General features: G+C 44.3%; 1 protein-coding gene across 1 annotated transcript in view; it reads left to right on the forward strand.

The window, feature by feature from the left end:
* Nucleotides 1-17,797, forward strand: part of LOC127569637 (5-hydroxytryptamine receptor 2A-like) — an 84,925-nt gene extending 67,128 nt beyond the window's left edge. The window contains exon 3 of the mRNA XM_052014437.1: nt 16,941-17,797. Coding sequence (XP_051870397.1) covers nt 16,941-17,797 — 857 coding nt within the window. The remainder of the gene's footprint in view (nt 1-16,940) is intronic.
* The last annotated feature ends 6,795 nt before the right edge of the window (nt 17,798-24,592 follow it).

Consider the following 24,592-nt stretch of genomic DNA (forward strand, 5'->3'; position numbering starts at 1 on the left):
TATAAGGAAAGGTTGGACAAACTTGGGTTGTTTTCTCTGGAGCAGCAGAGGCTGAGGGGAGACCTGACAGAAATTTATAAAACTATGAGAGGCAGAGATTAGAAAGCCAGTATCTTCTTCCCAAGGCTGAAATGTCTAATGCCAGAGGGCATGCATTTAAGGTGAGAGCAGGAAAGTTCAAAGGAGATGTATGGGACAGGTTTTTTACACAGAGAGTAGTGGGTGCCTGGGGTGGTGATGGAGGCAGATACGATAAAGCCGTTTAAGAGGTTCTTGGATAGACACATGCATATGCAGAGAATAGAGGGATATGGACCATGTGCAGGCAAAAGTGTCATTAGCTTAATTAGTTCAGCACAACATTGTGGGCTGAAGGGCCTTTTCCTATGCTGTACTGTTCTAGGTTCTATGTAATTCTAACTGAAAAAAATCAAAGATTACAAAACTATGCAGTAGAATACTGGAGAACTGAGAGATTGGGAAACTGAACTGAGAGTGAATGTTATATACAACCATTGTGTCCATAGATGAACTGGCTCACTAACTGGAGAGTTGTGTAAACACAGAACACATCATACACCAACGGTTTCAAACAGAAATAGCATAATTCATTGAAAGGAGGAACTGATTTATAAAACTGGATTGCATTTATGGATTTTAAAAATATGCTTTAATTAATTTAACTATTAAGAGCATAATTGATTATTAAATGCAGCCAATTCACACAGAGGCTCTGTTAATTCATTAGTAATGGTTAATATTTTAATTAATTATTATCCACTCTGCTGAAGAGCTAAATGTCCCAGGCAATCTGTTAGAGTTGTTTTGAAGAAAAGTCTTCCTTAAATACTTTTGTGAAATCCCTCGACCAAGCAGTGTAGGCAACATTCCCCGAGTGATTACTGTATTGTCTGTGACCTATGGCAGTGGATGTAACTCGTCCTTCAGCTAATCTCTTCTCCCCTCCCAACCTGCTTCTTCTTGCACTTTCTATTCCTCCCTCCCTCACACCCAGCTTCTTCTCGGATGTATCTGTGCTATTCAAGGCAACCAGTCAGTATGCCTGAGTCCCATGGCCTTATTTGGTTGTAAAAGGATGTGGATGACAAGTACTGGTCAGCCTGACCTTATTTGATGCATCCGGAACAATTCCTTTGTTATTTCTAAGATGATCCCAGAAATATCACTTCTATCACTCTTTCAGGAGTCCACTGGGTCTGTGCAATCCCATTCCCCCTCCTTATTTCCCTGTTCCTCTGCAATGGAGTCTACCGGTCACTTCTGTCTGTAGAACAAACCACTGATAAAAGTATTGCGCCAAATGCAGGCAAATGGGACTAGCTGAGGTGGGAATCTTGGTTGGCATGGACCAGTTGGGCCGTAGGGCTTATTTCCATGCTGTACGACTCTATGACTTCGTAACTAATCTTCTGCTGACCAGTTGGAAATGTGGGCAGAAAAATGGCAGATGGAGCTTAATTTGGACAAGTGTGAGGTGTTGCACTTTGGGAGGTCAAATGGAAGGGAAAAGTATACAGTTAATGGCAGGAGCCCTAGGAGCATTGATGTTGGAAAGGCAAGCTGATTGCTCTGAGCCAGTGAAGGAGCAAAGAGGTGCTGAGGTGTGTCATCGGATCCTATGCACTGATGTTGTTGTCGAGGCAGAAAGAGGGCGAAGCCAAGCATAGATCCTTATAGCATCCAGACATTGTGATGTGAAACCAACCACTTCAGCTGAGTAGAAGGGCAGCAGAAGTAGAAGATCCCAAAAGACAGCACAGTAGCGCAGCGAGTAGAGCCACTGCTTCATAGCACCATTTTTTTTGCACTATTTATTTATTTTTGTAAGTTAATTTTGTATCTTTGCACTGTACTGTTGCCATAAAACAACAAATTTCATGTCATTTAAGTCAGTGATAATAAGTCTGATTCTGATTCTAAACAGTTCCCCATCAGCCTCTCTCCAATATCACTTTCCTTGTTAAAGTCCTCAAGTGTGCAGTCACCCTCCTAATACAGGCCCAACATTTCCGTAACTCCGTGTTTTTTGCCCCCTCTTGGATTAGTGTACTTTTCCAAGTGCCACATCATTTGGAAACTGGTCTCTCTTCCTGAACCTGCCCCACAGCCTTATAAGCTCAGTCCCAGTGAGACAGTCCATCTGACAGATTGAAGAGCAACACAGCTATCAGCCTGAGAATTTCAGCCAGTCTTTGGGTCCTGTTGTCCAAATCCCTGACCATCCACTCTGCATATTAAGAGTTTAATGATTTTGTTGGTTGTCCTTTTTTTAATGAATTGTCTGAACACCTATTGTTTATTCCTGATTGGGATGCCATACATTTCAGCAGATGTTCAGCAGATGGCATTTTAATTTCCTTAATATTGACCGGGACTAACATAGGGATTAGATGGGGCGGAATCTGCTAAGTGTGTCCAGGAAAGTTTTCTTAAGCAATAATGTAGATGGTCCTACTAGAGAGGGGCAAATGAGGCTGGGCAAGTGGTTAATGTGTTAATGGGGGAGCACTTGGGGAACAGTGCAACTAGTTTTAAAATAGTTATGGAGAAAGATAGAACTGATCTACAAATTAAACTCCTAAATTGGTGCAAGGCTAATTTTGAGGGCATTAGACTTTGAGGGCATTGAAGGCATCAACTTGCAAAGGTTGTTTGGGAGAGGTTGTTTGCAGGAAAAGAGACTCCTGGTAAATGGGAAGCTTTTAAAAGTGAGATAGGGAGAATTCAGGGCCAACATGTTTCTGTTAGAGTGAAGGGCAAGGCTGGCAGGATCAGGGAACCCTGGTTAATGAGGGATTTGAGGCACTGGTCAGGATAAAGGAGTCACATGTCAGGTATAGGCAGCTGACATCAGGTGCATTGTTTGAGGAGGATAGGGGATGTAAGATTACACTACAGAAGGATAGTAGGAGGGCAAAAAGGGAACATAGGATATCCCTGGCAGATAAGGTAAAGGAGAATCTTATGAGATTCTATAAGTATATTAAGAGCAAAAGGGTAACTAGGGAGGGAATAGGTCCCCTTAAGGATCACTGTGGTCGCCTATGTGTGGTGCCACAGGAGATAGGTAAGGTCTTAAATGAATACTTCTCTTCTGTATTTACTGTGGAGAAGGTCATGGAAGCTAGGGAATTCAGGGAAGAGAACAGTGATATCCTGAAACATATCAATATTATAAATGTGGAGGTGTTGGCAGTCTTGAAGTGGGTAAAGATAGAAAAATCCCCAAGGCCTGACCAAGTCTATCCTAGGACATTGTGGGAAACTAGGGAAGAAAATGCTGCAAGAAATTCTGCAGATGCTGGGATCTGGAGCACTACACAAAAAGTGCTGGAGGAACTCAACAGGTCAGGCAGCATCCATGGAGGGAAATAAGCAATCGACGTTTCAGGACGAGACCCTTCATCAGGACTGGAAAGGAAGTGGGCAGAAGCCAGAGTAAGAAGGTGGGGGAGGGGGAGGAGCACACGCAGGCAGGAGATAGGTGAGTTCAGGTGATAGGCGAGTCCACGTGAGAGGGGGAAGGTAGTGGGTGGGGGAGGGGGAGAAAATGAGAGGTGATAGGTAGAAGAGGCAAAGGGCTGAAGTAGTAAAGGGCAGTGGACCATGAAATAAAGAATGGAGGAGGGGAGTAGAGGAGATGGGCAGGTCATCAAGACGGGGGAAGGGAGCCACAAGGATAAGGCAATAAGGGAAAACAAAGGTGTTGGGGGTGGGTGGGGGGGAAGCAAAAGAAGCGGTAGGGTTACCAGAAGTTAGAGAAATCAATATTAAGGCCATCAGGTTGGAGACTCCCAAGGCGGAATATGAGGTGTTGTTCCTCCAACCTGCATCTGACCTCAGTATGGTGGTGGAGGAGGCCATGGATAGACATGTCAGTATAGGAGTGGGATGTGGAATTGAGTGCCTGGCCACCAGGAGGTACTAGCTGTTGTAGTGGACGCAGCAAAGGTGCTCGATGAAGCAGTCACCCAATCTGCGTTGGGTCTCACTGATGTAGAGGAGGCCACACCAGGAGCACCGGATGCAATAAATGACACCCTCAGACTCACAGATGAAGCGCTGCCTCACCTGAAGGATTGTCTGGGGCCCTGAATGCTGGTGAGGGAGGAGGTGTAAGGATAGGTGCAGCACTTGGTGTGGTTGCAGGTATAAGTGCCAGGGGGTTATCAGTGGGGAGGGACGAGTGGACAAGGAAGTCAAGGAGAGAGCAGTCCCTTTGGAAAGCGGAGAGAGGGGGTGAGGGGAAGATGTGCCCAGTGGTAGGATCCCATTAGAGGTGGCAGATGTTACGGAGAATGATGTGTTGGATGCGGAGGCTCATGGGGTGGTAGGTGAGGACAAGGGGAACCCTGTCCCTGTTATGCCAGGGGGTTGGGGGAGAGGAGGTGAGGGCAGACATGCGGGAAGTGGAGGAGCTATGGGTAAGGGCAGCATTGATGGTGATGGAAGGGAAACCCCGGTTACTGAAAACGGAGGACATCTCTAATGTCGTAGAATGGAAAACCTCATCATGGGAACAGATGCAGCGGAGGTGGAGGAACTGGGAGAAGGGGACGGCGTACTTACAAGTGACAGGGTGGGGAGAGGTGTAGTCAAGGTAACTGTCGGAGTCGGTGGGCTTGAAGAAGATGTCTGTGTTTAATCTTTCTCCGGAAATGGAGACAGAGAGATTCAGAAAGGGGAGGAAGGTGTCAGAGATGGACCAAATGAATCTGAGGGCAGAGTGAATGTTGCCTGACCTGCTGAGTTCCTCCAGCACTTTTTCTGTATTGCGCAAGAAAATGCTGGGGCCCTGTCAGAGATATTTGTATTATTGTTACCCATGGGTAAAGTACCAGAAGACTGGAGGACAAGCCAGGGAACTACATGTTGGTGAGCAGGTAAGTTACAGGATTGCACAAGAGATTCTGCAGATGCTGGAATCTGGAGCAACACACACACAATGCTGGAGCAGGTCAGGCAGCATCTATGGAGGCAAATAAACAGTCAACGTTTCAGGTCGAGACCCTTCATCAGGACTGGGCTGATGATGATCAGGTCCCAGTCCTGATGAAGGGTCTCGACCTGAAATGCAACTGTTTATTTGCCTCCGTAGAAGCTGCCTGACCTGCTGAATTCCTCCAGCATTTTGTGGAAGTTACAGGAGTGGATTCTGAAAGATAGGAGCTACCAGCATTTGGAAAGGCAAGGACTGATTAGGGATAGTCAGCATGGCTTTGTTCATTGAAGATTATGTCTCACGAATTTGATTGAGTTTTTTGAGGTGACCAAGAGGGGTAACAAAGGTAGGATGGTGGATGTTGTCTACATGGACTTCAGCAAGGCCTTTGACAAGGTCTCGCATAGTAGACTGGTGCGGAAGATGAGTTCACATGGGATGCAGGATGAACTAGCCAATTAGATACAAAATTAGCGTGGTGGAAGGAGTCAGAGGGCAATAGTGGAGGGTTGTTTCTCAGATTGAAGGCCTGTGCCAGTGGTGTGTCGCAGGGATCAGTGCTAGGTCTACTGTTGTTCATCATCTATATTAATTATTTGGATGAGAAGGTAGGTGGCAGGGTTGGTAAGTTTGCAGATGACACCAAAATTGGTGGTGTGGCAGAGAGTGAAAAGGGTTATGAAAGGTTACAACAGGATATTGATCTCTGGGAAAGTGATCCAAGGAATGGCAGATGGAATTTAACTCAGACAAGTGCAAAGTGTTGCATTTTGGGAAGTTAAACCAAGCCAGGACATACACGATGAATGACAGGGCCCTGGGGAGTGTTGTAGAACAGAGAGACAAGGGGTACAGGTACGTAGTTCCCTGAAAGTGGTGATATGGGTAGACTGGGTGGTGAAGAAGGCTTATGGCACGATGGCTCCACCATCATGAAGTGCTTTGAGAGGTTGGTCATGGCACACATCAGCTCCAGCCTCCCAGACAACCTGGACCCATTGCAATTCACCTATCATCAGAAGAGGTCTACAGCGGATGCCATCTCCCTGGTCCTACACTCAGCTCTGGAGCATCTGGACAGTAAAGACACCTATGTTAGACTATTTTTTATTGACTACAGCACTGCCTTCAATACAATAATCCCAAACAAGCTTGTCACCAAACTCCAAGACCTAGGACTCAACACTTCCCTCTGTAACTGGATCCTTGACTTTCTAACAAACAGACCGCAATCAGTGAGGATAGGCAGCAATACTTCCGGCACGATTATTCTCAACACTGGTGCCCCACAAGGCTGTGTCCTCAGCCCTCTACTCTACTCTACTCCCTATACACTCATGACTGTGTGGCCAGATTCTGCTCTAACTCACAAGATCACAAGATCACAAGACAAGGGAGCAGAAGTCCCATCGAGTCTGCTCCAAAGAAAAGGAAAAGAGAAAAAGAAATGAGAAATTGGTGGGGGGGGGTATCAAGGGATATGGGGCCTTATCCCCATATCCCTTGATACCCCGACTATTTAGATATCTATCTATCTCTTCCTTAAACGCCTCCAATGATCTGGCCTCCACTGCTGTACGCGGCAAGGAATTCCACAAATTCACCACCCTCTGGCTAAAGAAATTTCTCCTCATCTCTGTTTTAAACCTGTACCCTCTAATTCTAAGATTGTGCCCTCTGGTCCTGGACTCACCCACCAAGGGAAACAGCTTGACCACATCTACTCTGTCTAGTCTTTTCAACATTTTGAATGTCTCCATGAGGTCCCCTCTCATTCTTCTGTACTCCAGTGAGTACAGTCCAAGAGCCGACAAATGCTCATCATATGTAAGCCCTTTCATTCCGGAAATCATCCTCGTAAATCTCCTCTGAACCCTCTCCAACATCAGCACATCTTTCCTAAGATATGGGGCCCAAAACTGTGCACAGTATTCCAAATGAAGCCTCACTAGTGCCCCGTAGAGTCTCATCAACACTTCCTTACTTTTATACACTATACCTCTCGAGATGAATGCCAACATAGCATTCGCTTTCTTTACCACCGATCTGACCTGGTGGTTAACCTTTAAGGTATCCTGCACGAGTACCCCCAAGTCCCTTTGTACTTCTGTACTTTGGATTTTCTCTCCTTCTAGATAATAATCTGCCCATTTATTTCTGTTTCCAAAGTGTACAACTGCACATTTCTCAACATTGAATCTCATCTGCCATTTCCTTGCCCATTCTCCTAAACTATCTAGGTCTCTCTGCAACCTTCCTGTCTCCTCAATACTCTCTACTCCTCCACCTATCTTGGTGTCATCCGCAAACTTAGTCACAAAACCATTTACTCCATCATCCAAATCATTAATGTTTAAAGTAAAAAGAAGCGGCCCCAACACCGACCCCTGTGGAACACCACCAGTAACCGGCAGCCAACCAGAACAGGATCCTTTTATTCCCACCCTTTGCTTCCTGCCAACCAGCCAATGCTCCACTCATTCTGTTATCCTACCTGTAATTTCATGACCTCTCATCTTATTAATCAGTCTCTTATGTGGCACCTTGTCGAAGGCCTTTTGAAAGTCTAAATACACAACATCTACAGCCTCTTCCTTATCCACCCTATCTGTGATTTCTTCAAAAAACTCCAATAGGTTGGTCAGGCAGGATATTCCCTTCACAAAACCATGTTGGCTAGGACCTATCTTGCCTTGCACCTCTAGGTATTCCATAACCCCATCCTTGAGGATCAATTCCAATAACTTTCCCACCACTGACGCCAGACTAATAGGTCTGTAATTTCCTTTATGCTGCCTCCCACCTTTCTTATACAGCGGAACTACATTTGCAACCCTCCAGTCCTCCAGAACCATGCCGGAGTCTATCGATTCCTGAAAAATTATCACCAGTGCCTCCACTATCTCTAAAGCCACCTCCTTCAGAACCCAGGGATGCACCTCATCCGGTCCGGGAGACTTATCAGCCTTTAGCCCATTTAGTCTTCCTAGCACTTTCTCTCTAGTAATCTTAACTGAACTCAGTTCCATTCCGTGAGACCCCTGACTAACTGGTATATTGCTGATGTACTCCACAGTGAAGACCGATGCAAAATATTCATTTAGTTCTTCTGCAATCTCTTTAGCATCCATTATAATCTCTCCCGCACCGTTATCGATTGGTCCTATATCAACCCGTGTCTCTCTTTTACTCCTTATATATTTAAAAAAACTCTTAGTATCCTTTCTTAGTATCTTTTGCAGATGATACCACCATTGTAGGCCGTATCTCAAACAGCGGTGAGTCGGAGTACAGGAAGGAGATAGAGAACTTAGTGGAATGGTGTCATGAAAACCAGAGAACCATAGTACCATAGAACAATACAGCATAATACTTGCCCTTTGGCCCACCATGTTATGCTGACCTTAGACTATCTAACCCCTTCCTCCCACATATCCCCCTATTTTAAATTCCTCCATATGCTTATCTAACAATCTCTTGAACTTGACCAACGTATCAGCATCCATCACCACCCCAGGCAGCACATTCTATGCACACCTCTCCCTCAAAACAACCTTTCCCTCAATGTCAACAAAACAAAAGAGCTGGTCATTGACTTCAGGAAAGGGGGCGGTGTACATGCACCTGTCTACATCAATGGTGCTGAGGTCGAGAGGGTTGAGAGCTTCAAGTTCCTGGGAGTGAACATCACCAACAGCCTGTCCTGGTCAAGTCACGTAGATGCCATGGCCAAGAAAGCTCACCAGCACCTCTACTTCCTCAGAAGGCTAAAGAAATTTGGTTTGTCCCCTTTGACTCTCACCAATTTTTACCGATGCACCATAGAAAGCATCCTATCTGATACGGCAACTGCTCTGCTCAGGACTGCAAGAAACTGCAGAGAGTTGTGGACACAGCCCAGCGCGTCACGGACACCAGCCTCCCCTCCTTGGACTCTGTCTTTACCTCTCGTTGTCTTGGTGAAGCAGCCAGCATAATCAAAGACCCCTTCCACCTGGGATGTTTTCTCTTCTCTCCTCTTCCATCCGATAGAAGATACAGGAGCCTGAGGGCATGTACCACCAGACTTAAGGACAGCTTCTACCCCACTGTGATAAGACTATTGAACGGTTCCCTTATACAATGAATGGACTATGACCTCACGATCTACCTTGTTGTGACTTTGCACTTATTGCACTGCACTTCCTCTGTACTGTTATTGTTTTTACCTGTACTACATCTATGCGCTCTGTACTAACTCAATGTAACTGCACTGTGTAATGAATTGACCTGTATGATCGGTTTGCAAGACAAGTTTTTCACTGTACCTCGGTACAAGTGACAATAATAAACCAATACCAATACCTTCATTGGATACAGCAGGAGTTGGAGCGTCATGTTACAGTTCTAACCATGTTTGATTAGGCACACCAGGAGTATTATGTGCAGTTCTGGTCACTACACAAAGAAGGATGTGATTAAGCTGGAGAGAGTGCAGAAAAGATTCACAGGATGTTGCTGGGACTGGAGGGCTTGAGTTATAAGGAGAGATTGGATAGGCTGGGACTGTTTTCCCTGGAACAAAAGAAGTTTATAAAATTATGAGGGGCAAAGATAGAGTAGGTAGTCACAGTCTTTTCCCAGGATAGAGGAGTCTAAAACTAGTGGGTAGTGGTTTAAGGAGAGAGGCGAAAGATGTAAGGGGGACCTGAGGGGCAAATTTGTCACACAGAGGGTGGTTGGGTATATGGAATGAGCTGCCAGAGGAAGTGGTAGAAGCAGGTATGATTACAAAGTTTAAAATGCATTTGAACTGGTACATTGATAGGGAAAGTTTAGAGACTTGTGGGCCAAATGTAAACAAATAAGATTAGTGTAGATAGGCATCTTAGTCGGCATGGACCAGTTGGGCCGACGGGCTTGCTTCCATGCTGTATATCTCGAGTTGTATAACTATGACTCAAGATCCAAGACATCTCTTCAAACCTTCATCTATCTTCCCAGTGTGGTGAGGCTGCAAACAATCAAAACCTCAGTAGTTTTCAGTCTTTTTCACAAACACTTAATATTCATCTCTGATTTTATTGCCTGGTGAAATTGCTCTCCAGTTTACAGTATTTCTCGTCCCAAGCCAACTATTTAATAACATTCAAAGTTCTTAAAAAGACTGACAAACACCACTGAGCCCCACAGTTTCCCAGACTTATGAGGAACTGTTGCACAAGGCTCCATCTCAGCTTCAGAATTAGCCCCACTGGAGGCAAAAGCTGTTTTGCTTGGAGAAAAAGTGAGAGAAGTAGTTTTAATGTGGCGTGTTCAGTCAAGATTTGGAAAACAGAGACGGAAAGTGAAAGAACTTATATTTGACAGCTTACCATTGTCACGAGGATTTGAAAAGCATTTGCAATTCAGCATTTCAAGAGTTTGTTTGGAAGCAAAATGTCCTCTCTGGAATGAACTGTGTGCTGCTGTGTTGGAGTGGAATCCGATTAGCATCAGTCATTTATCAGCAGGTTACGTTTGTTCTGTGGTATCATCCAGGTGTGATAATGGTTGCAGAAACACAAAGCTTTCACCAAGTAATGATTGATAGATAAAGCAATATATTAAAAGCAACATTATGAGGAGCGAAAATTCTCTTTAAATTTCTGACAAAGCTACAGAAAGCCAGCCAGCTCTAACAATAACCTCTCTCCATCTGGTACGTCAGTGCCTGAAGGGTCACAGTCAGACTCTGGGTGAGGAATACTATTCATAATCAGACTGCTGACTTTGTTGTGAAAAGTTAATCGCATGGGGTTCCTCCTTGAACCTTGCTAAGATCAAATTTCTTGGCAACATGATGTTACAAACAAATCATTCCTGGATGAAGAATTGATTGCAGCTGAAAAGTGAACACTTCCAGATGCCAGGAACCTGAACTGAAAATAGAAGACAGGAAAGCCTCAGATGGACTGATGAATGGTTATTGACCTGAAGTGTTTCTCTATCCACTGATGCTGCCTGACCTGCTGAATATCTGTTTCTCTTTCACCAAAGTTGAAGATGGGTCGTTTTTCAATGTACAAAGTCAATCTCACTTCAGTTTCCTTGGACTTAAACCCTGTGCTCCTGGACAGAGTCACCTCTGCTGCATGGAGACTGAGGAGACTGAGGGGTGACCTTATAGAGGTGTGTAAAATCATGAGGGGTATAGATGAGGTGAATGCACACAGTCTTTTTCCCAGTGTTGGGGAATCAAGAACTAGAGGGCATCGCTTTAAGGTGAGGGAGGAAAGATTTAATAGGAACTTTAGGGGCAACTTCTTCACGCAGAGGGTGGTGGGTACATGGAATGAGCTGCAAGCATCTGCAGAATCTCTTGTGTCTCTGTATTAACAGCATTTAATAGACATTTGGATAGGTTTAGAGGAATATGGGACAAATGTGGGTAAATGGGACAAGTTTAGATGGGCACCTTGGTCGGAATGGACGAGTTGGGCTGAGGGGCCTGTTCCCATGCTGTGTGACGCCATGACGCTATGGAGGTGAAGCAACTAAACTGAAGAAAGTTAACAATCAATAATCGTCTATCCAACAACTGATCTGTAGTGTCTGACTGCCAACTTCACACAGGCAGGACCACACACTCAGACAGAGTCACAAAGTGAAACAATAATTACAACATTTAAATGACACTTGAACAGGTACACAAATAAGGAAGGTTTAGAGGGATATGGGCCAAACACAGGCAAATGGGACTAGCTCGGATAGACATCTTGGTCGGCACAGACCAGTTGGGCCCAAGGGCCTGTTTTCCATGCTGTCCGACTCTATCACTCTCAGACCCTAAGACTCTGCAATACTGTTGCAGCAGTCAGTTGAACATTCGTGCTGACTTATACAGTGGCTATATTCATCAGTACGTTATATTTTTTATCTTTATCAGTTCAGATTAAAACAGATGTATGTTCAGACAGAAAACAATAGTAAAAATGAAAATCATTACAACAAGAAGGGGAACATAATAACAACAAATACGAACATTAAAACAGGGGCAGGAGAAATTCATTTGGCCCATCAAGCCTGTTCCAATATTGAGATCATGGCTGCTCTAACTGCATATCCCTCAGTTACCTTCATATTCAAACAACAAGCCACCTGTCGATTGCATATATTCAGTGACTGAGACTTCAACCAGCCGGGGAGAAAATGGGAGTGTTGTAGATCAGAGGGGCAAAGGAGTACAAGTACATGGTTCCCTGAAAGTGGCATCGCAGGTAGACAGGGTGGCGAAGAAGGCTTTTGGCATGCTGGCCTTCATCATTCAGCGTACTGAGTATGGCAGTTGGAAGGTCATGATGCAGTTATACAACACACTGGTGAGACCGCACTTGGAGTATTGTGTTCAAATTTGGTCACCCTGCTATGGAAAAGTTGTTATTAAACTAGAAAGACTGCAGAAAGATTTGCAAGGATGATGTCAGGACATGAGGGACTGAGTTATAGGGAGAGGTTGGACAGGCTGGGACATTATTCCTTGGAGTGTAGGAGACTGAGAGGTGATCTTATAAAGGTGTATCAAATCATGAGGGGCATAGATAGGGCGAATGCACTGTGTTTTTTCCAAGGTTGGGGAATCAAGAACAAGAGGTTTAAGGTGAGAGGGTAAAGATTTAATAGGAACTTGAGGAGCAACATTTTTACACAGAGGGTGGTCAGTATTTAGAATGAGTTACCGATGGAAATAATTGAGGCAGGTGCAATAACAACATTTAAAAGACACTTGGACAGGTACGTGGATAGGAAAGGTTCAGAGGGATATAGGCCAAATGCTGGTAAATGGGTCTAGCTTGGATGAGCATCCTAGTCAGCATGAACAAGTCGGGCCGAAGGGCCTGTTTCCATGTTGTATGACTCTATGACTCTATTCACTGTCTCCAGGTGAATAGACTTCTCCCCATCTCTGTCCTGAGTTGTCAATTCCTTAGTTTGAGAACGAGACCCCTGGTTCCAGACACCACAGCAAAAGGAGACATCATCCTCTCAGAAAGTTTGTACATTCCAGTCAGATTCTTCCAAACTCTGGAGTTCAGGCCCAGTGCCTTCTCATAGGTCAAACCCATCATCCCTGGGATATGTCCAGAATACCTTTTCTGCATCCGTCTATCATGTCTATCCTTCCCGAGATCAGAAGACCAGATCTGCACACTGTATTCCAAGTGCGGTTGAGGGCGTATATTGGCTCACTATTGGGGAAAGTGGAGAAGCAATAAATCAATAAGCTGTGGATGTTGGAAATCAGAAGCAAAATCTGAAAATGCTGGAAAAACTCAGCAGGTCAGGCAGCATCTGTGGAGAGAGGAACAGTCAACATTTCAAGTCTACGATCCTTCATCAGAAGTAGGAAAGAGAGATGAGCATCTATATACCAACAAGTTCTGCTCAATCCGCTGAGTTCTTCTGGTAGATTGTTCTGATAGATATACCCAGCCAGCAGCATATTCTACTTCCATTGACAATGAAGCAAGTTGTTCACAGTGTTTTAGGGTAGGTATTGATCATGTGGTAGATGTAATTAAACCTGTGTAAAAAGCTCAGAACTTAATGATGTAATGTGATCATAGGGAATGGTTAAAGAATTCCAACCATTCCATTGGTTATAACTAGAAAAGTTATTCTGTTCAGACTTTTGCTGGTACCATCCAAAGTATCTGTGTGGAATGGAATTGATCAGCAGGACCTCTCCTTAATCCCCAGTGATGTACACAGCTGTTCCCTTTGTAAGTATCCTTGCTAGATCATACACTTGAACTTGAATTTAACTTTTATTGGTTGTGATGTAGTGGTAACATTCAAACCCATGAGTTGGGAGTTTGTAGATTTAAGATTCACTCCTGAAACTCAAGGTTATAATCAGTGCTGATGTTCCATGGCAGCACCAGAGGGGGTGTTCACCACATTCCAGTAACAAATACACTCCACAAGCTCTTGAAAGTGCACTGGGACTCTCCAAGGTTGTAAAACACTGGCTCTGTCACAGCTGGAGCACTGTGTCCATAGAACATAGAACACAGAACAGTACAGAACAGGAACAGCCCATGATGTTGTGCCGAGCTAATTAAGCTAATGCCACTTATCCCCTTCTGCCTACACATGGTCCATATCCCTCCATTTTCTGCATATTCATGTTGCTATCCAGGAGGCTCTTAAACACCTCCATTGTATCTGCTACCGTCACCACCCCTAGCAGCGCATTCCAGACACCCACCACTCTGTGTAAAAAAAACTTGCCTCGAACATCTCCTCTGAAACTTCCCCCTCTCACTTTAAATGCATGTCCTCTAGTATTAGACATTTCTACCCTAGGATAAAGATCCCAAGTGTCTACTCTATCTATGCCTCTCATCATTTTATAAACTTATGACAGGTCTCCCCTCAGCCTCCAGAGAAAACAACCCAAGTTTGTCCATTCAGACCTCTGCTGGTACCATCCAAAGTGTCCACGTACACAGCAATTTCCTTTGTAAGTATCCTTCCTAGATCAGAAAGCATTGCTAACTCTGATTAGCTGTGATGTTGTGGTAGCATTCAAATGCCATAGAAAGCATCCTATCCGGATGCATTGTGGCTTGGTATGGAAACTGCTCTGCCTGGGACTGCAAGAAACTTCAGCATTGTGGACAGAGCTCAGCACATTGCAAAAATCAGCCGCCCCTCTCTGGACTCTGTCTACACTTCTCGCTGTCTCAATAAAGCAGCCAACATAAACAAAGACCCCACCCACCCTGGACCTTCTCTCTTCTCCCCTCTCCTATCATGCAGAAGATACAAAAATCCGAAAGCACATACCACCAGGATCAAGGACAGCTTCTATCCAGCTGTTCTAAGACTATTGAATGGTCCCCTTGTACTAAAAGATGGATTCCCGACCTCACAATCTACCTTGTCATGGCCCTTGCAACTTATTGTTTGCCTGCATTGCACTTTCTCTGTAATTGAAACACTATTTTCTGCATTCTGTTATTGCTTTTCCCTTGTGCTATCTCAATGCACTGATGTGATAAAATGATCTATATGGATGGCATGCAAAACAAAATTTTTCACTGTATCTCAATATATGAGACAAAAATAAATCAATTTACTAATTTACCAAACCCATGAGTTGGGCATTTATAGATTTAAGATTCACTCTTAAAACTCAAGCTTATAATCAATGACGATGTTCCACGGCAGCAACAGAGGGGGTGTTCCCTGCATTCCAGTAACAAATACACTTCACAAGCTCTTGAAAGTGCACAGGAACTCTCTGAGGTTGTAAAACACTGGTTCTGTCACAGCTAGAGTCCTGTGTCCAGTTCTGGGAGCCACACTTTACTACAGATGTGAAGGATTTAGAGAGGGTGCAGAGAGATTTGCGGAGGTAAAGAGACTAGAGGAGCTGGGGTTGTTCTCCTTAGAACAGAGTTCACATTTATTATCATAGGCATGCATACCCAGGCTATAAATGCCATGAAAATCAGCTTTTTACAAGATAAGGACAAACATAAGTTAACATAAACTTAAATTAACACAAGTTATATATAACTTACATGTGTGCAAAATAAACATCAAAATAAACATGACAACATTAGTGCAAGTTGAGAGAGAAAAAATGTATATTGTCCAAGGTAGTGTTAGGGTTTTTCAGGTTGGTTCAAGAACCTAATGGCAGTGGGGAAGAAGCTGTTTTTGAACCTTGAGGTATGGGTCTTCAGGCTTCTGTACCTCCTGCCTGATGGCAGCATTGAGAAGAGGGCATAGCCCTGATGGTGGGGAGCCAGGGGATCTAATGGGGGTACTCAAATCATGAGGGGTACACACAGAGTGAAACTATTCCCATTGGTGAAGGGGTCAAGAACCAAGTGGCAGAGAGTTAAAGCGATTGACAAAAGGACTAAAAGTGACAAGGGGAGATACCTTTATTTTTACACAGTGAGTGGCTAGAAGGGTTTAGAAGGGGCAGAATCAGCTGCAGCATTCAGAAGGGAGCTGGACAAGGATGTGAGAGGAAAGAACTTAGAGGGCTGTGAGAGGGCAGGGGTGGGGGTGAGACTGGTTGGATTGTTCTTCCAATTGAGTTGGAATGAACTTACAGAGTCATAGAGTAATAGAATTACACAGCAGAGAAACAGGCCCTTCAGCCCAACTGGTCCATGACAACTAAGATGCCCCATCCAAGCTAGTCCTATTTGGCCCATAACCTTCTAAACCTTTCCAATCCATGTACCTGTCCAACTACCTTTTAAAAGTTCTTATTGCACCTGCCTCAACTACTTCCTCTAGCAGCTTATTCCACATGGATACCATCCTTTGTGTAAAAAAGTTGCCCCCCGATTTCCCAGTAAATCTTTTGCCTCTCACTTTAAACTTGTGCCCCCTAGTTGTTGATTCCCCAACTCTGGGAAAAAGATTGAGTGCATTCACCCTATCTCTGCCCCTCATGATTTTATACACCTCTATAAGATCACCCCTCAGTCTCCTACGCTCCAAGGGATAAAGCCGTAGCCTGTCCAACTTCTCCCGATAGCTCAGTCCCATAAGACCTGGCAACATGCTTGTAAATCTTTTCTGCACGTGACCAAATCTGAACACAATACTGCGTGCAGCCTCACCAGCGTCCTGTACAACTGCATCACAACCTCCCAACTTCTATACTCAATGCCCTGACTGATGAAGACCAGCATGCCATAAGCCTTCTTCACCACCCTGTCTACATGTAACTCCACTTTCAGTGAACCATGTACTTGTACTCCTAGGTCCCTCTGTTCTGCAACACTCCTCAGGTTGTACTTGTTGGTCTGAATGTTTTCTGCCTGTGCTGTAACATTGTATGATTCTGTAACAGATGGTTACAGCACAATCATACTAGCTTTAAAGTTAGTAGAAGTGGATCACGAGCTGCAAGAGTCTGCTAACCTTATTATTGTTTTGTTGCCGGTCCTCCTTAACATTCCTTTCTCCTCAAATTGCCTCCAAGGTATTTCAATGCCCATTCCTGTGTTTGGACTTCAAGATGCTTCCAAGGTGTTTAAGGATGGCAGCTGTTTCCTGACAGACGAGCACTTTGTCCTGGTGGGTTCCTTTGTGTCGTTCTTCATCCCCCTCACGATCATGGTGGCCACCTACTTCTTGACCATCCGCGTCCTGCAGCAGGAAGCTACCTCACATTCGGCTGTGCTGAACCGCAAACCCAAGTGGACCAACCTCCGAATGCTCCTTCAGAAGGGGCCGCTGTCGGCCAACTCAACTGTCAAAGCAGCCATGCTAAAGAAATACGACATTAAGAGGACATCACCTCATATAATGTCTTGGTGTTCTTCGGACAAAGAGTTGGGACCTTCAGGGAGGCGGTCCATGCAGTCGATCAGCAACGAGCAGAAGGCTTCCAAGGTGCTTGGCATTGTGTTCTTCCTATTCGTTGTGATGTGGTGTCCATTCTTTGTGACCAATGTAATGTCTGTAATCTGTATAAACATCTGTGACAAAGAACTAATGGAAGAACTCCTGAGCATCTTTGTCTGGGTAGGCTACATCTCCTCTGGCATTAACCCCCTTGTATACACCCTTTTCAACAAGACTTACCGTTCAGCTTTCTCTCGGTGCATCCACTGCCAATACAAGGAAGAGAAGAAGCCCACACAGCAAATCCAGGTCAACACAGTTCCCACCCTGGCAACGAGCAAAGATAAACTGCAGCTCTCCAGTATGGAGAGTCTGAAACATTCTGCCAAAATGAGGAGCAGGGCACCTTCAGTAGAAACCCTGGGAGACAACAATCAGGAGACGTCACATATGGGGACAGTTTACATTGCAGAAAGGGTCAGCTATGTTTGAGCTTTACAACCGTCATGAAATAGCAAATGCCTTCTTCAGAGTGGCTGTGACACATCTTCCAAAGCTGTTTTATTGCAATGTAAGCAGTGTATACCGTAACCCATGATGTTGTCAGTGCCTTTTAATCCACAGCACAGGGAGCTTGGCACAGTTGCATTTTCCAATGTGGAAACTATTAAGAGTATTTGTGTGGTTTGGGTGTTACACTGCAAGTCATTGCAAAATATTCCACTTATATTCAATAGTTAAACACTGCTAGAAAATTTAATATTTATAATCACAAGATTTAAATTCACATTCCCTTCCATTCTCACAAAACCTTACAGATCATGGTATAATTATCATCATCTCTGTCCCCAGCTGGATGTGGGAGGATTGAGCCCCTGCAGACAGCAGCCCCCATGTTTGACTGGAACCGTTGATCCCAAGTGTGAAGCTTCTGAAGGGAGTCTGTGTTTGGTGGCACAGTGACACAACAGGAAGGCACACAGGTGTGTGCAGTTGTGAATCTTCATGTTGAGCCATCTGTGCACTCTCGTTTACATGACCTGCCCAGCAGGTAAACAATTTAAAAACAGAGTTGATATGGAGATTTGCATTCAGATAAGCTGCAAGATCCACCTTCAGGGGCATTATAGGAAATAGAAGAGTTATAACAGGGTTTTGTTTATCTACAGCTGTGGAGACTGCTTTTTGGACTAAAGAGCCTCTGTTTTTACAATATGTGCAATAATCCAACTCTCTTGAAGCTCCATTGACTTGTTGAAAACAAATGCATTGACTTTTAAACTGTGATAGACAAAAGAGAATCAATGTTAGAACTTAGCACTTGGAGAATCTTTAAACACAAAGAGAATGTTGGAGAATGAGATTCCACACCATGCAGGTTCACAGTTGAGTTTGGATGATCAAATGTTTCAGGGCTCACTGTATACATATGCTTCGTTTTGATGCACGCACGGGTAAAAACTAAGGGACAACAAGATTTATAATCTTTGGACACCTTTCTCAGAGCTGTCTCCTCACATATCCCAGAAGTTTAAATGGTAGGAATGCTATCCACATGGATAACATCACATTAAAACAAGGCAGAATGAATCAGTGTATTTGGATTTATATTTATATCTTGCTGTATTAACACAACTGCTTCTCAAGAGTAGTGAGGGTTACTGGGATACACTGTTACTGCCAACCTGAATGAATATCTCAAAGGCCTGATGTGAAGTTGGCTTATATTCTGCTCTCTGAACTGGACTGTAATTGTTCTGAGGTTTATTTTAACCTTACACATTCTCCCAAACCACCACCTTCCTGACAAAGGCCTGAGGCTCTACACAGCATGATGGTGATGTGTGCAGTAGCGGTCTTACTCACTGAGAGGCTCTCTCTTGGGTTAGAACCAGACCTCCGCCAAAACAACCAGATCAATTCTGACATCGTTATTGGGATACTTGCTCATGGCACTGTCCCTATAATGGTGGCCAGCATCTTGTATTAATATCAAGTTTTTTTTAAATGTAAAATGAGATGCATTGAGATTAACAAATGTAATGAGCTGTAAACAGAATTGTTGTTTCCATCAATCCCACCCAATCTTATTGTTCCCTGTTGCCTGCTTGAAAGTACTGGGGCAGCTTCTGCATGCCCTGATTTCTGACGCGCTGGGATTCCACATCTCCTCTCTGCACTGTTTTGAATAGTGTGCAAAATCCAGAATTGAATCCTGTGGCTTTAGATGTGTATTTTAACCTCTCCATGTGTTGTGCCAATAAAAGCATTTTAAGACCCAGTTCCTGTCATAAGAGTGTTTGGAACCAAATTTTTATTTTAGAAATATGAAACGCATGCCTTTTCCCACTAATGTTGTTACCTGAGCTGTTATCAGGGTTACTAAATGAAAATCATAGTATAGGCGACAACCCCTACCCCCCACCCCCCCCCCAAACCACACACACACACACACACACACACACACACACACACACACACACACACACACACATACACACACACACACACACACACACACACACACACACACACACACACACACACACACACACACATATTACTGGAGGGGTGTTGCATTCCCAAAAAACGTTCCTAGAAAATCTGTTCTGTATTGCAAGTTTCTGTATCATGAAGGCATATCATCTGCACAAGCCTCAAGAAACGTGAGTGAAAAACAAATTTTGTGTTTATTTATTTACTTTTTTCACATGCATTTTGTAAGAGCAAATTTTTATTCCATAATTCAAAATTTTGGTAGTGATTTGTGAATTCCATAAGGGGAAATTTCTGCTATCTGTACGGCCCCAATGGGGTCACCCGTACTCAGTATTTTTTATGGCATGTGAAGACTAAAATCCAGAACGTAAATGCCAATTTTCACATCCCGATACAGGGCATTGACTGTGTAATGTCTGATTTCAGGTGTAGATAGTTAAATTGGTGTCATACTTGTTCCAAATTGTCAAATGGTGCCCATTTATCACAGTTTGAGCAGCTTACTGCATTGTCAAAGGTCAGTGTGGAAACAGGTCCGATACTGTCAGCATTGGATATCCTCACCAAACATTGGAAGACAAGGAAACCAAGGATCATAGTCACAGAGTTATACAACAGGCCCTTTGGCCCAACTCATCAATGCCATTCAAGGTGCCTACCTGAGCTAGTCCCATTTGCCTGTGTTTGGCCCATATCCCTCTAAACACAAAAGGAAAAGGTCAAGACCAACATAAATGTAGCAGGGTTCACCATCCCAAGATTCTCCAAGCGCCTTACATGCAATGAAGTACGTTCTGAAGCATAGTCATTGTTATAATATTGGAACAGTCAGATCCCACAAACAGCAAAATGATCATCCGTTTCACTGATGTTAAACAAGGGATGAATATTTACATGAACACTTGTGATAACTAACCCTAACCCTAACCCAATGTAGTGCTACAGGATCTTTAAGCTATACTGCAAAACATCTTTTAGGTTTTATGTTTACTGATAGAACATCTGGTTGAGTGGTGCCGCAATAACAACCTCATGCTCAACATCAACAAAACTGAGAACTAAACGTCGACTTGAGAAAGGAGAAGTCGGGAGACCACGTGGCAGTTCTTATTGGTGGGTCAGAGGTGGAGAGAGTAAGCAGCTTCAAATTCCTGTGTGTTAACACCTTGGATGAACTGTCCTGGGCCCAGCACAAAGTTGTAATCATGAAGAAGGCACGCAAGTATCTCTACTTTCTTAGAAGCTGAAAGACATTTGTTGTATCACCAAATACTCATACAAACTTCGACAGATGCACTATTGAAAGTATCCTGACTGGTTGCATCAAGGCCTGGTACGGCAGTTCCAATGCACAGGAACATAAGAGGCTGCAGGGAATAGTGGACACATCAGAATCAGAACCAGAATCAGAAACAGAATCAGGTTTATTATCACTGACTTATATGTAGTGAAATTTGTTGCTTTGTGGCAGCAGTGCAGTGCAAAGTCACTGTAACTAACAAAATAAATAAATAGTGCAAAAAAAGGAATGATAAAGTAGTATTCATGGGTTCATGGACTGTTCAGAAATCCAGTGGTGGAGGGGAAGAAGCTGTTCCTAAATTATTTGGTGTGGGTCTTCAGTCTCCTGCACCTCCCACCCGCCCCCCACCCCCCTCCCCCCCGATGGTAGTAACAAGAAGAGGGCATGTCCTGAATGGTGAGGATTCTTAGGGATGGACGCTGTCTTCTTGAGCCACTGCCTCTTGAAGATGTCCTCGATGGTGGGGAGGGTTGTGGCTGTGATGGAGCTGGCTGAGTCTACAACCCTCTGCAGCCCCTTGCGATCCTGTGCATTGGAACCTCCATACCAGGCTGTGATGCAATCAGTCAGAATGGTCTCCACCGTATATCTATAGAAATTTGTAAGAGTGTTTGAATGACATACCAAATCTCCTCAAATGAAGTAGAGCAGCTGGCATGCCTTCTTTGTGATTGCATCAATATGTTGAGCCCTAACACCAAATTGTTCACTTAATCCTCTGCCTCAATAGGCAGCACTCCTGTTGCTGAGACAGAGGCTTGTAAGTTCACACTCCATTGCAGAGACATAAACACATAATTGCCTGTCCCTGATTATTCTTGAGAAGGTAGGGGTGAGCTGACTTCTTGACTTCTTGAACTTCTGTTGAAGAATTGATGAAGGATCAGTGCTACATTTTCAAATCAGGATGGTGTGCTGGCTGGAGAGGAACCTTCAGCTGGTGGTGCACCCCTTGTCCTTGTACTCCTTGCTAGTAGAGGTCGTCACTCAATGAAGACTGGTGTGTGTTCTCCCGACTTCCCCTTCCTGAAGTCCACAATCAATTCCTTGGTCTTGCTGACATTGAGTGTAAGAGTGTTGCTGCAACACCACTCAACCAGCTGACCTACCTTACTCCTATACACCCCCTCATCACCATCTGCGATCTACCAACAACAATAGTGTCATTGGTAAAATTACAGATGGCATTTGAGCTGTGCTTAGCCATATAGTCGTGAGTGTAGAGAAGATAGAGCAGTGGGCTAAGCACACATCCTTGAGATGCGCTTGTGTTGATTGGTAACGAGGAGATGTTGTTACCGATCTGCATTGACTGTGGTCTCCCAATAAGGAAGTCAAGGATCCAGTTGCAGAGGGAGGTACAGAGACCCAGGTTTTGAAGCTTCTTGATTAATACTGATGGTGTTGAATGCTGAGCTATAATCAATAAACAGCAGCCTGACGTATGTTTTCCTGTTGTCTAGATGCTCCAAAGCAGAGTGGAGAGCCAGTAAGATTGTGTCTGCTGTAGGCCCATTGTGGCAGTAGGCAAATTGCAGCAGGTCCAGGTCGTTGCTCAGGCAGGAGTTAATTCTAGCCATGACCAACCTCTCAAAGCTCTTCATCACAGTAGATGTGAGTGTTACCAGGCAATGGTCATTGAGGCAGCTCACCCAGCTCTTCTTGGGCACTGGAATGATTGCTGCCCTTTTGAGGCAGGTGGGAACCTCAGACCACAGAAGATTCCTTGAACACTCCAGCCAGTTGGTCGGCACAGGTTTTCAGTACCCTGCCAGGTATATTATCAAGGCCTGGCGCCATGTGGGGGTTCACCCTCTTGAAGGATGTTCTGACATCAGCCTCCAAGACAGAAATTTCAGGGTTGCTGGCTGCTGTGGCATGGGCCCCAACCTCCCCACCACTGACAGCATCTACAGGAGGTGCTGCCTCAAGAAGTCAGCATCTGTCATCAAGGTTCCCCACTATCCAGGTCATGCCCTCTTCTCACTGCTGCCCTCAGGCAGGAGGTGAAGAGGCCTGAGGTCCCACACCACTGGGTTCAGGAACAGCTACTTTCCTACAACTATCAGGTTCTTGGACTGACCTGCACAACCCTAACCCTATCTCAGCAAAGGAACACTACAGACCACACCTTGCACTTCCATGGACTTGTGTCATTTTTTTTGTACTAAGAACCTATTGCAGTCTTTTATTTTCTCTTTCTCTTCACTGTCTTGTATAATTTATGTATAATTTATGTTCTTTGTGTTGTATGTTCTATGTGCCTGTGACCTTGCAAGCAAGTTTTTCATTGTACCTGTACCTCACCGTACCTTTGCACATGACAATAAATTTGACTTGACTTGACTTGAACATGGATAATATCTAGGTTTAGTCTTGTAAAAATAAAGTACTTACAACAGTGCAGCACACCCTCGAAACTGCAGTGTAGTGTCAGTCTGGAGAATGAAAAGGGAAAATGCAGGATAGACTCAACAGCTCAAGCAGCATCTGTGGAAATAGAAATATTTATTGTCTCAGGTCCATGAACCTCTGTACCATGAAATGATTATATCTAACAAGAGAAAGGCTAAGCATGTGCCCTGACATTCAATGGCATTACCACTGCCAAGTCTCCAATCGCTGATAATTTGGGGGTTACCAATGATGAGAAATTCCACTGGACCACTCACGTAACTACTGTGGCTACAAGAACAGGTTAGAGGCTAGGTAGGAGACACAAGTGACTGCAGATGCTGGAATCTGGAGCAACAAACAATCTGCTGGAGAACTCAGTGAGGCGAGCAACATCTGTGAGGGTAAAGGCATTACCGACATTTCAAAACCCTGCATCAGGACTCTCATTCCCTGACACTACAAGCCTTTCTGCCATCAGCAAAGCACAACTCAGGATCATGCTACAGACAACACTGTGGTGTACTTAGTAGAGTCACTGCCTCACAGCTCCAGAGACCCAGCTTCAATCCTGACCTGGCTGTGTGGAGTTTGCACATTCTCCCTGTGACTGCATGGGTTTCCCCAGATGCTCCAGTTTCCTCCCACATCGCAAAGATGTGCGGGTCAGTAGGTTAATTAGCCATTGTAAGTTGTCTCAAAGTCTCACTGTTGAGTTTATTGTCATATGCACAAGTACATATATGCACAGGTGAAATTAAAAACTTACTTGCAGCAGCATCAAAGGCACATGGTATCAGATACACAACATTCACAAGGAAAACATAAATTAATAACATAAATTATACAAAATTAAACAACAAAGAACACAATTAGAACAAAAAGATCCATTGTAGTGCAAAGTGGTCAAAGTGGTCATGGTGTTATACTGAGGCAGTGATTAGGGTTGTGCAGGTTGGTTCAACAACCGAATGGTTGAAGGGAAGTAGCTGTTCTTGAAACTGGTGTGGAACTTCAGGCTTCTGTACCTCCTGCTCAATGGTAGCTTTGAGAAGATGGCATGGCCTGGATGGTGGAGATCTTTGATGATG

Source organism: Pristis pectinata, chromosome 4, assembly GCF_009764475.1.
Source record: "Pristis pectinata isolate sPriPec2 chromosome 4, sPriPec2.1.pri, whole genome shotgun sequence".
Lineage (NCBI taxonomy): Eukaryota > Metazoa > Chordata > Chondrichthyes > Rhinopristiformes > Pristidae > Pristis > Pristis pectinata.